The 13,351-nt window shown below is 35.0% G+C and overlaps 1 protein-coding gene across 7 annotated transcripts in view; it reads right to left on the reverse strand.

The window, feature by feature from the left end:
• The window catches only part of MEF2A (myocyte enhancer factor 2A), a 167,046-nt gene that overhangs the window by 22,223 nt on the left and 131,472 nt on the right, over positions 1 to 13,351 (reverse strand). For all 7 annotated transcript variants that reach the window (XM_046653016.1, XM_046653019.1, XM_046653018.1 and 4 more), the window contains exon 7: positions 610 to 797. In XM_046653016.1, the coding sequence (XP_046508972.1) occupies positions 610 to 797 (188 nt within the window). The remainder of the gene's footprint in view (positions 1 to 609; positions 798 to 13,351) is intronic.

The raw sequence follows: 13,351 nt of genomic DNA on the forward strand, positions 1-13,351 counted from the left end.
ATTCAAAAGCAAATGAAACTGGAACTATAAAGATACTGTCAAAGGCTGGGGTGGAGAGACCTGTATTCTTCATAGAGTTAAATGGAGAAGTCATTTGAGAAGGAATAAGCAATGAAAAATTATTTAGAGAATAACTCATTCAAGTTTTTATGCATTCTTCTCTATGTACAACAGTTCTCTTTGGTAAGTAGAATTTTCTAACAAATAACGTAGTGCTTCTTCACAGAAGAGCATGTGTAATAGATTACTGAAAGTATGCAAAATACACAGAAGAAATAATACTTAGGTCAGGTTTAATTTACCAATTTGGGGATGAGATCTCTAAGCAAAGATTCCAGCCTGGTAAAATTAAAATTAAGCATAATAATCTCTCCATATTTAGTTTTAATTTTAAATAACCATTAAGCAGATTTATTTTCTGTTTTTCCATAATCTGATTTCTGTGTATTTAAAATACATTTATCTCTTCAAATGCTAATTTGAAATTGAAATATTCATTAAAAAAAAAGATCTAGATCCTATGGAAGTACAGAAAATTCCAAAGGAAAATATAAACTATGTATAAAATATGTGTTTTAAAGAATGAAATTGAAGAAAGGCTTAACGTACCAAAGGAGGCATCATGCCCTTGCTTGAAGGAGGGATGACAACTCGAAGATCTGGTTTTCGATTGTTCATTCCAAGATTGCCACCCCCTGGAGGAGGGGGAGACTTCGTAGGCATAACTTTGCCTAAACTATTTGCACCAGTAGTTCCAATCAAATTTGGAGAAGCTCTTGAGTTTACGAATCCATTCCCTGCAAAAAAGAAATATTCATTAATGTGAAAAGAGTCATTAAAATGCACTGGTACAAATATGAAGCAAGATTTCCCCAGTTCCAGTTTCAAATGAATTTTATAAGAAAACTCATTAGCAACCAATTATGTATCTTTGAATATTTTAAAAATAAGCAAAGAAAGTCAACCAAAGTCTGAAATACATATAAACCTTAAGACTAATGTCACTTATTTCCAACCTGACTGCTTGGACCTGCTGAGAGATACTTAAAACACAAGACAAGTTTCTAACGGGGCATCTCCTACTAGGGACCAAGATAACGGAGATATTATAAGAAAACGCCCGAGACCAGCCTAGTCATTCATTCCCGTAACAGCAAAGGCACTCCTACTAGGTTTTGGGCACTGAACTAGGTATCAGGGCAACTCATTAAGTGCAGCTTATTTAGCACTCAGCTCTAATGCCTCATTTTCACCAAGTACCTTTTCCCTTTAGCTCTACCTCTCCCTGCTCTGTTTCTTCAGCTGCCATTATGATCTTCATTAAATATTTGTGGTATATCTGACTTTATTCAACTTCCTCCTGCTTTTAACTTTCCCTAATAGAACTGTCTATCTCTCTCTGAGGAAATAAGAAAATAGGTACATTGTGGTAGATGTCCTATAAACACAGTACTTTTGGGCACCAGTCGTAATAGAAAATAAATGTTAAGAGATCATCTCTAGTTTCACGTATATCCTCCTCATGTGTAGCAGCCATGTCGTTTGGGTGGGGCTGACTCTACTTCAACCCCCCTTGCCACAGACTGGCTTGGTGATAGGCATTTCACTCAGATCCAAGCCAATGACCTGGCATTCTCCCCTCACCGCAGTGATGGGATCCAGGAATGTCCAATCAGAACCTAGGTAAGGAAGTTGTTACATGGTGGTGAGGGAGGCTCCTGCTTTCCTCCAAATATGACTGAGGAAGTGTTTTATTCTGAAGACATTTTGAGACTCAGAAGAAATCCAGAATGAGGAAAAAGCTGATAGAGAAAAGAGAACAGCAAATAAATAAAATAAAAGCTTGTAGTCTGTATCACTTCTGGATCTTTTCAGTTACATATAAGTTAGTAAATACTATTTAATACTATTTAAGCCTAACTGAGGTGGTTTTCTGCTACTTGCACTGGATAGCTTCCTAGGAGAAATAGTTACTATTCACCAGCTTACAGTTCAATGGTGGAGATAATGTCAAAAAAGAAAAAAGAAAGTCAAGTAATAAGTGTACAGGAACATAAAATATTTATTTATAAAATAGAAGCCACATATGCTATTTTAATTTCTAAGTAAATCACAAATAAAGCAGGGAAGACTAGAAAACATTAACTATATGATATATTTAAAAAATATTTTGTGAAAATTTAATTACTAAATCTAAGATACAGTGTTAAGTGTCCACAAAAATACAGCATAGGACACTCTACTGTTCCATATCTTTAAAAAAATCATCAACTTTAAAATAAAAACATAAAAAACTAAATTAATCATGTGTGTAGTGGGCTTTCAGCAAGAGACTTAATGCCATGAATACTGTACTATTATTCTATCCTGAAAAGTTCCTAGTATCTAAGTCTACTCTATTACAGTACATAGATGTTAATTTAAGAGTACTGGATAAAAAAATAAATTTGTTGGCTTAAGAATTCCATTCCTAGTGTTTACTACTAAGCTGACCAACAACAAAATATTCAGAATCGTGAACTAGGAGTTTGTGGAGGGCTGAAGAGGCCTCTGAAATTCTCTGGGTGGGATGAGGCATTCACACATCAATAGTAGCTAACACCGAAAATCAGACAACAGTACAGAACTGCCTTTACAATTTGGAGATAAGCTTTCAAACATCTCTTATGTGTAGAGCACTGTGCAGTGGGGAGGGTACAGGAAGGGAGAAAAAAAACACAAAAAACCTACATGGTCTTCGAGCAGCTTTTCACCTAGTTAGCAAGAGCAGGCATATACCACAGAGGCGTGAATATGCCAAAACTGTACTTAAGATACAGGCGAAAGCATCACAATGAAGGATAACCATACAAAATTTACAAAGAGATAGAAAGCAAAGCACTGATACAGGTATGTGGCTCAAGAAGGAAGACTTTGTGGGATTAACTATTAAGCGGTCTAAAAGGACAAAAGAGGTTACGGAAGGCAGGTGTTATGGATAAACGTGAGAAAAAGGATACGCTAAAGCATGAATGGACAAGGTGTGTGTAAGGAATGGTGGGGCAGAAAAGCACAGAGTCCACGGCTCCAGTGACCATCCGAGGGAAAAGGCAGCTATATTTGTTCTGTTCCTTTTCTTGCCGTATAGAGCAAAAAAGACAACTTTAGAATCCACCAACTATAAACAGACACTAGATGCTACAAATATACACACACATCCATGTTAAATACATGCAGAGACTAATCAAAACTGAGTGTCTGCTGTGTGCTTAACACTGGCCTAAAAACCCACCTATAATCTCACCCTGAGAAGACTGTATTCTGCGAAGTGAAACGGCGTGCTCCAAAGAAGTGCAATGCGTTAACGACAAAAGGCAATTCTGCACTGCACATATTTTTCAGTTTTAAGAGCTTTTGTTTTGAGTTATCACATGATTTTAATGCTATGAAAGTTTCTTGAGTGGAAAAGAAATATTATTTAAAAACAATTAAAATCCATATAGTGTTTGGCAGTTTACAAAACATTTTCGGGAACAGTATATAATGAATAGGTGAATAGATATGTGAATTACAAAATCAAAAAAATATAACTAGAAAGAGATAAAGTCCTTGAAGATAATCTGAAGAAAATGGATGTTTCAATACATCTGCTTATATTTAGAGTTTGAAAAAGATGTTACTGAGGTGATTTATATGAGAATATAAAATTGATGTTTTGCCAATGTGATATAATCAACTTTGTTGGATCCTAACCAGTACATTTCCAAGGGACAAAGAAAACAGAGGTGAGGTGTGGCACTTAGGAACAGGCCTGTAACTCTTTAGTAGTTGTCATTCAAAATGTCACGATTCCAGATTCCAGATGATCAGTGTTTCCTCCTCACTCCATTTTATTCTCACCCAATTCCTCTTGCTTTCTCCAAAACTTTTATTTTACCAAGTGACCAGTTTTAATTCATTTATGTGATTTAATTTTGCTGTGGGGACTGGTATTTCAATTAACCTTATGAGGCTATTTCTTGCATTCTGCTTCCATTATCTTGAAGGGGCATGTACTAAATCTTGGCTGTATCTCCTTTCCACACCCCAGAGAGCAATTTCCTGCATTCTGTTAGGCTTCAGAAAGCAGTGCTGTTAAAAAAACAATCTCTTCACTAGGTCATCCCCTGTGGAGTAGAGCTCATCCATGAGTGGGGCAGAGGCAACGGTTAAGCAAAGCATCTGGATATAAAATGCTTATCAAATAATTTTACTCAAAAATAGGAAGGTTTAAGAGAAACTAATAGAATGTTAGATAAAAATTAGCAGGTACAGATTAACAACATTTCTCTTAAATAATGGCATGAATGTGTGTTCTTCATCTCTCTGATAATATTTAGAGGATTCTTATTTACTTGATTTGCACTCAAATCTGAAGGATAAAGCAGTATTTCCTCTCAAATACATTATAAGATGATGCAAAGATATAATTTAGAAGAATGCATTATCAAGAAGCACTAATACTCTTTTCCCATGTGGAGTCTATGATGCTTTTCAGCTAGATACGATACCACAGTAACCCATGAAAATCAAATTACAAAAGTGAAAGGAGGTCTAAAAGCATGGTATTTCTTAGTGTGAAGTTGGAGACTGCAGCAGATAATGATTACAGGATGATGTAAGTGTTTGGTAACCTGCCAGGCTGAAACAAGAGAATCTTATATGCAGCATGTGTTATTTTGTGGAGAATAGTGATATACTATGTGCCTTTTTACCTCCAGTTCACTTTTTGAGACAAAAATGAAGATACTGTTGAGATAGACTTTTGAGGTAGATACTTTCAGTACACAATTCATCTTGCCATGGCCTACAAATTTAGGAATTAAAGTACCGACTTTAAGCTCAATTTAACGTGACTGTTGTTAAAATGTTTTTTCAGGTTTTCTGGTAAATTATGCCTTGATGCAAATATGACAAAAATGCTCCTGAGCAAACTGCCTACCAACGCCTCCAGAAACTTAACAAAGCTAATCTCAACTGTGGTCCTAAAGCTCTAAGGCAGGTCACTCAATTATATCAATCTGGCTCATACTTCAGAATATCATATCAGCTGAAATAATGCAGTCAAGTGGCTGCTGGAAAGAACTCTATGCCCTTAATACTACTCTTTTAGGGCTAAATTGTAGACAATGATGTCATTAATGTTTTATCACTATGAATCTATATGAAAAGTTGAACTGACATGCAAAGGATTTTGAAAATCTCAAAGGTTCAAGAATTGATTTTATCATATTTGACAATTTTTCACAAAATCTAACAAACTTTGAGTGATTATTCAATAAATTAATAAACAAAAATACATTTTAGAAGTCTGTAAAATTAGGTCATTTGTATAGAGAACTGAATGAAATTTCTAAAATTAAAAGAGACCATGGGTTTTTCAAATCTTTGTTTCAATGGAAATTCCTGTATAATGGATAATATGGATTCTGTCCATTAGAAATTTATTATCTAAAACAGACCAATGCTCATGAGATCCTGCTGCTTCTCTCTCTGAATACCGTACTCCCTTTCTCAATCTCTCCTGTGTGGGTAGTCCCAAAGAGGCTACATTTCTCCTTCTCTTTCAGACTTCATGCATCCCCATGGTTTCAACCATTGCCTCAATATGACCCTTAAATTTGTATTTCTGCTTTGTATCTCCCAATTTCTAGTCCATATGCAACCATCTGGTGGCCAGTTTTCCCCAGATGTGCTGCTGTGATCTCAAATTCTGCCTATTTCAAACCCCGGTACTACTGTAATCCTCCATCACTCCATCCCAGTTCGACAGAGCTATCAAGATGCTATTCTTTCTTTCCAACGTCTTTCGCCTCCTCCATCTCTTTTTAACTGCCACTGCCTCTGCAATAATGTAAACCCTTCTTACCTTCACCAATCCTAAACAATTCCAAGAGCTTCTGGAACCTTTATACTTCTAGTCTATTTTTTTCTCTTGCTCAATATGTTTTTAAAAAGTGAAGTTGCTGAACATTGGAGATTTTTTAATGCCTGATATTTAAACATACACCCAAAGTTAGAAGGAGTCCCCAAAGTCATTTGAATTACAGTATTACCTGGGTATTAAGTGTAAACTCTCAGTTGAGAAATATATCCACTAAACCATAATCAAATACACCCAGTAAACCAAATCAGACTGCCACTATGAAAGATGCATATCCTTTACAGTATGTACAAAACTAGCAGGTTTTATTTGGACAATGACATAGATTGGAAACAAAAAATTACCAAATTACAAGGAAAAAACAAATGAATGCTCTAATTTACTATAATAAAAATTTTTTGACTGTATAAGTGCCAATATTGCACCATAGAAAGTTCAGAAAAAGAGAAGGAAAACACATATTCCCACCATCCTGACTATTATCATCAGTTTGGATTTCTCTCCTTTTTATTTTCCATGTGCATATTTTTTGCATAGTTTTAAATCACAACTAAAGAGGAATTCAGTTGAAAATTTTAATTCACTTAATTTTTATACTGTTGAATATGTTGATTTCTTCCTATTATTCGCTACTATAAATAAAGTTGCAATGAACCTTTGAATATTCTAATTTATTTCTTTAGGAAAGTTTTCCAGAAATGGAATCAGTAGGCTCAGGGGTACAAGCATTTTTATGACTACTGAAAAACATCTTGCCAAAATTTTTCCAGAAAGACTGTTACTAATTTACAATGCCACAAGCACATATGAGATCATCAGTTTCACCACACCTTCATCGGCTCTCCATGTCACAATAAAAAGTGGTAATAGTTAGCAATTACTAAGTGTTATTTGCCATTTTTATTGGAATCTCATGATTAGTAGCAACAATGAATATCCTTTTCATTTTTTTTTTTAAGGAAGATTAGCCCTGAGCTAACATCCACCACCAATCCTCCTCTTTTTGCTGAGGAAGACTGGCCCTGAGGTAATGTCCGTGCCCTTTTTAAGGAAGATTAGCCCTGAGCTAACATCCACCACCAATCCTCCTCTTTTTGCTGAGGAAGACTGGCCCTGAGGTAATGTCCGTGCCCATCTTCCTCTACTTTATATGTGGGACGCCTGCCACAGCATGGCTTGATAAGTGGTACATAGGCCTGTGCCGGGATCCGACCCAATGAATCCAGGGCCACCAAAGCAGAGCACAAGAACTTAACCACTGCATCACCAGGCTGGCCCCTCCTTTTCAATTTTTAAGACTAGTTGGGTTTCTTTTTGGACTTGTACATAAAGGTACAAACTAAATGCCCATCCATTTATTAAATATTCCCCTATCTGTGGTTTGTATTTTATCTTACTTTTTCTCTTAAGAATGAGAAAAATTTATGTTTCACATAAGAAGACTGGAGGAAAAGTGGCTGCAGCTCAACATGGAGGACCCAGAGTCTTTCCAGCTTTCCACTCAGCCATCCTCAGCTTGTTGGCCTGCTTCTTATACTGACTTGCTTCCTGATCTCAGGATGGGGCGGCATATCCGGCTGTCACATGCAAACAATAATGGCCAAAGACTCAAAATGCTGCTAAGAGTCTTTCTGTGGGTAAGTGTGAATGTGTGTATGTGAATTTTTTTCTCTCTAGATTTCAAAATTAATAGTGTAACTACTATACAATTTACATTACATTCTCTTATAATTTTAAAAGTGCCTCCACATTTGTGGTTTAATTCCTTTTTTATATCAAGTGTATTATATTTACTTCTAAAACTTTTAACGTAACACATATACAGAAAAGTGCAGAACAAAAAACAAAAGATCAAGGATTTATCACAAAGTGAACATCCACGTAACCATGAGTCAGATCAAGAAAAAGAATATTGCTAGAACCCCAGAAGTTTCTATAATTGGGGCCCCCCCAAAACACTCCTATTGTCCCACCTACCCAAAGTAACCACTATCATCACTTTTACAGTAACTTCTTGTTTTTCTTTATAGTTTTACCATCTATCTACACAAGCATCCATAACACTATAGTTTTGCTCGCCTGCTTTTCAAACTTTATGTAAATAGAATGATTTAGTATTTGCATCTATCTTCTTCCATTCATATTAGTTTGGTGAAATTCATCCATGCCTTTGATTACTGCTGTAGTTTCTTCATTTTCATTACAGTATAGTATTCCTTCATATAAATGTACTATGATTTATTTTTCCATTCTATTGCTGACAGAAATCTGGATTATTTCTGGATGTTGGCTGTAACAAATAATGCCATCCATATTCTTTTATATATCTCTTGGTGCTCATGGTGCACGCATGCATTTCCCTGCAATATATAAGGATGAGTGAAAATGCTGGGTCATAGAAAACACATATCTGCAACTTCAGTAGATAAGTCAAAATGGTTGCATCAATTTGTACTAGCATCATCAGTGTACAAGAGTTTGGTTTTTTCCATAGCCTTGTGAACAACTAGTATTATCTGTCTATTTTGCCCTAGCAGTTGTGGTAGGTGTATAATGCTGTTTGTGGTTTTAACTTTGCATTTCGTTGATTACTGAGATTGAACACCTTTTCACATGTTTATTAGACACCTACATAGCTTCTTCTGTGACATGTCTGTGTTCTCATGCACATTTTAAAAAATTAGTTTTCTTTTTCTTGATGATATGTAGGTAATCTTCATAAAAGCTCTCTGTTCATTATATGTATACTATATATATTCTCCCACCTCTGTCTTGCCTTTTCATTCTATTTATGGTGTTTTTGATGAACAAACGTTCCTAATTTTAACATAGGCAAATTGATCAATCTTTCCTTTATGGTAAGGCTTTCTCTGGCTTCCTTTTTAACAAGTCTTTCCCTATCCTGAGCTTGCTCAATGCTTAAACAGCTCAAGGATGCTTCTGCTTTCAATAGTACATGGGCCTAAAGCATCCTAACTTTTGGGAACCAGGTAGAAGACTCAATAAAAATTAAAATAGGAGTAAGGCAAATGGAAGGCTCATCTGTAAACATATTGCACATTTTAAAATGACAGTATCAGTACAAATGATACAGTTTAAAGGGAAAGTGAAACTATCCAGAACTGGCCTATCACAAGTCTCTAAACCTGGACTGATAGAAGAATAACTAATTATACATATTATGCATAAAAAATTTGTTTAAAACAAGCAGAATCTGTAATCCATGCTTATAGTATAGAATAAACATTCTTTCCAATGTTTATGATCTCTTGTATACAAAAATATTCTTTTGTGTACAAAGGACAGATAAAAATTGATCACATGCTGGGCCACAAAAAAAAGTATCAACAAATTTCAGAGAATTTAATCATATGAAGCTAAGTTCCCAGGTAACAAAACAATTTAGCTAGAAACAATATCCAGAAGATTACTAGAATGGCCCATGCATTTGTAATTAGGAAGTATACTTCTAAACTTATAGGTCAAAGAAGTTATGATGGAAATTAGAAAATATTTTGAATTGAATGTTAATGAAAACATAACATTTAATTTTACTAATCATTTTAAAGAACTAATTTTTTTATTTAATTCAATTCATATTATGTTTATTTTTCTATTTCAATAATTTCTGCTCTTATCTTTATATGTTTCTATTCTCTTTAGGTTTGTTGGTTTTTTCTAACTGCTTAGCTCAGGATTTTCCAGCCTGTAGGATTTAAATTTCTCTTAAAGCACTGTTTATCTATATCCCATGTGGTTTTTATAGGGCTTCTTGAATCTGTGGCTTGATGTGTTTTGTCAGTTTTGGAAAATTCTCAGCGATTCTCTCCTCAAATACTGCTTCTGGCCAATTTTCCCTCTCTTTGCCTCCTGGGAATCTAATTTAAAGTATGTTAGACCATCTCATTGTATCCTCTAGGTCTTACTCTTCTTTTGAATTTTCTATCCTTTTGCATCTCAAATTCTAGATACTTTCTTCTGTCTTATCTTTTAGTTCACCAATTCTCTTTTGCTTTGTCTAACCTGTTATTAAACCCATCTAGTAAGTTCTTAATAGTATTACTTTTTTTAGTTCTAAAATGTCCATTTTTAAAAAGTCTCCAGTTCTCTGCTTAAATTCTTAATCTTTTTTTAATCTCCATGACACAGTAAACATTGTTATGTTATGTTATGTTATATTATGTTAAAGTCAAAGTCTGTGCCTAATAACACCAAATTCTGGAGTTCCCAGAGGTTGGTTCTACTGTCCATTTTCTTGGCAGGTTTTCATTTATGCTGTATTGTGTCTGGAGTAGGCCAAGTTAGTTTTGCTTGTGTGTCAAATAGAAATAATAAGGCCTGGGATGGTGTTTTATTCTTACATTATTCTTCTAGACAGCATCTACCTTTTCAGGTGTCCTGGGGACACTAACAATAGATCACCACAATCTAATTTCAAGCAGTCGGATGATGCAAATATGAGATGTAGCTACTATGAGGGGCTGTTTATCTCTGATTCATGCTACTTCTAAGGTCCAGCCTTTTGGGATCTAAACACAAAGTGAGAAGAGTATACTAGGCCCTCCCAAATCTTTGTGCGGTCAAAGAGAACTTTTCTCTCTCCCTCCCTCCCCCTAGTTCTCTGAGGCTCTCATACTCAGCTTCTTAGCTATCCCACTATGGAACCGCCAAATACCATCTGAGGAAAAGCAGCCACAAATGCTAGGCTCACCTCTTTGAGTCTCTGTCTTTGTCATTCCCTGGATCTTGGACAAGTAATTCTTCATTATCCTGTTAGTTCTCAAATGCTTTTAAGATTTCAAAAATATTTAGCCTAGCATTTCTAGTTGTCCTCAGTGAAAGTGTTGGTCCAAATGATCAAGTGTGCCATTATCACAGCAGAAGTCTGATTGTCTTGCTTGTTTTTTTTTCAAACTTCAATCTTATTTACGAAAGCTTTCATTAGTCAAAAACTTTTCTATGTATCATCTTAAGATCAGAACAAATATTTCCTAAAATATGTTTCATATGACACTAATTCTGAAAGATGCTTTTTCATGAGGGAAAAAAATGAAGGGTTATAGTGTGACATTAGTTTGAGTAACCCTGTTATATACTAGGTTTGAAGATTCAGGAAACAGCTGAGCATTTTTAAGGCTCTGATAAGTCCTGCATTGAAGAAACCTGTTTAGTTTTATTTAACACAAAGTTTGCCAAACTTACGGAATAAGTCTTTCTCATCATATAGTTCCAAGAAACATACTTTGAAAAATGTAGATTAGAAATCATACCCACAGCTTTTAATATATTTTCTTCTAAATTTTTCTTGGAATTTTAAGTGTTTAATCTTTTCATTCATAAGACCTTATTTAGGTGTAAAAATGAGTTTAAACTATTTTTTCCCAAACTACTAAATCAAAATGGCACCACTGTTGAAAATGAGCTAAAATGTATTTTCTGACTCTTCCTCACAAAAATAACACTTCTAAAATACCTACAATAGACCATTTATTTTGGGAGGGAAAGTTATAGCAAAAAACACTTTAAATCCGTGTATACTCTAAGTATTGCATGAAAATAATTACTTCCAGTTGGTATCTGAATTAAGTGATACAAGACGTCTACTTCATTGAACCTGAATCCTGAGGTTGCACATGTTAAAAAGCAGTTACAATACCAACGTCATTTAAGATATAATCCAGACAAGTAAACTACGTAGAATTACCCTAGTGCAGGTAGAATAGGTATATAGTTATACACCACATAATTATGTTTTGGTCAATGACAGACCACCTATAAGATGCCGCTCCCATAAAATTAGTACCATATAGTCTAGGTGTGTGGTAGGCTGTACCATCTGGGTTTGCGTAAGTATACTCTATGATGTTTGCACAATAACAAAATCACTTCATGACCCATTTCTCAGAATGTATCCTCATTATTAAGTGACACAAGACTGTATAAGAGTATGAACCAATCAAGAATCAAGACATACAATCCTGATGTGCATACACTCAGAAATAGGATTTATCTTTGTGTGTATGCAGAAATGGAAACAGACTTAAATAACTTGATAAGCACTTAAAATATTTTAATACTCAGTTGAACTTTAAATTTTAATAAAAATTCATGTTCACTAGTCATGATTATTAACACTAAATATTAAAACAGTTGCCTCTCGGGGCTGGCCCCGTGGCCGAGTGGTTAAGTTCGCGCGCTCCGCTGCAGGCGGCCCAGTGTTTCATTGGTTCGAATCCTGGGCGTGGACAAGGCACTGCTCATCTAGCCAGGCTGAGGCAGCGTCCCACATGCCACAGCTAGAAGGACCCACAACGAAGAATACACAACTATGTACTGGGGGGCTTTGGGGAGAAAAAGGAAAAAATAAAATATTTAAAAAAAAAAAATCTTAATAAAAAAAATAAAAAAATAAATAAATAAAAAAAAAAACAGTTGCCTATAATGGGAAGAGGAAGGGAATGGGAGTGGAATACAGATATAAAAAGGATAAATGAATAACATACTGAGATGCTCTGTACAAACCAATGATGATGTGCCAAGACCTGAGGAGTGTGATTAATGCAACCCTCTAAAACTGAGGGTCCAGAAAGAGAGGAGGCGGCTTACAGAAATGAAAAACGAACGAAAAAAAGAAATAAAAGAAACAGGATTACATGTAGAAGATCAAATCAGAACAATGACAAAGTCTGAGTTTGAAATTGCCAAAGGGAACACAAAAAATTGAGCTGCAGAGTGAAGTCTAGATTTATCGTTGCACGGCAGATAAGGAACAGTGAAAAAGCTTTAGGGAAGTGTGGAGAGTACAAGAAAAAAAAAAAACAAGGAGAAGAGAATTGAAACACTTGTTCAATAGGAGGAAGAACCATGTTTAGGATGCCAGAGGGATGAGAAAAAAATAAAGGCAAGGGGAAAACACATTAGAAATCTTCAAATAGTTAAACTTCATAAAGTAAAAATAATTCTGGAAATAAAATCAAGAGCTAGTTAAAATTAAGATGAAATGAAATAGAAATTATTGATTCTAGCTTTAAGCAGGCTGGAAAGTAGAAAGGAGAGCAAGATGGACAGTGATGGGTGGATAAAAGCATATGGGAAAATACAATACACAAAGAGTATATGGGCATACATACAACTAAATAGAGCTGAAAAGAAATAAATTATAAATATTTGGAGATACACATAAAAGTGTAGCAGCCCTAATGCATAATTAGTAAGATCTTTACGAATTTTTCCACATTTAATTATCTGTTAAAAAAGGTCCTACGAGAGAGGTCTTTATCTGTTTAATTCCATTAAAACAGCAATTAATACAGTGGCAGATATAAGTAGGCATTTATTCCTACTTTAGGTCAGTATAGGTTTTGTCACTTGTCTCACTCAATACTGTCTAGTTCTTTCTCATGATTTTTAACTGTTATTCAATCATCTCCATAATTTTCTGACAGCAGA

This window comes from Equus quagga, chromosome 2 (assembly GCF_021613505.1).
Source record: "Equus quagga isolate Etosha38 chromosome 2, UCLA_HA_Equagga_1.0, whole genome shotgun sequence".
Taxonomy (NCBI): domain Eukaryota; kingdom Metazoa; phylum Chordata; class Mammalia; order Perissodactyla; family Equidae; genus Equus; species Equus quagga.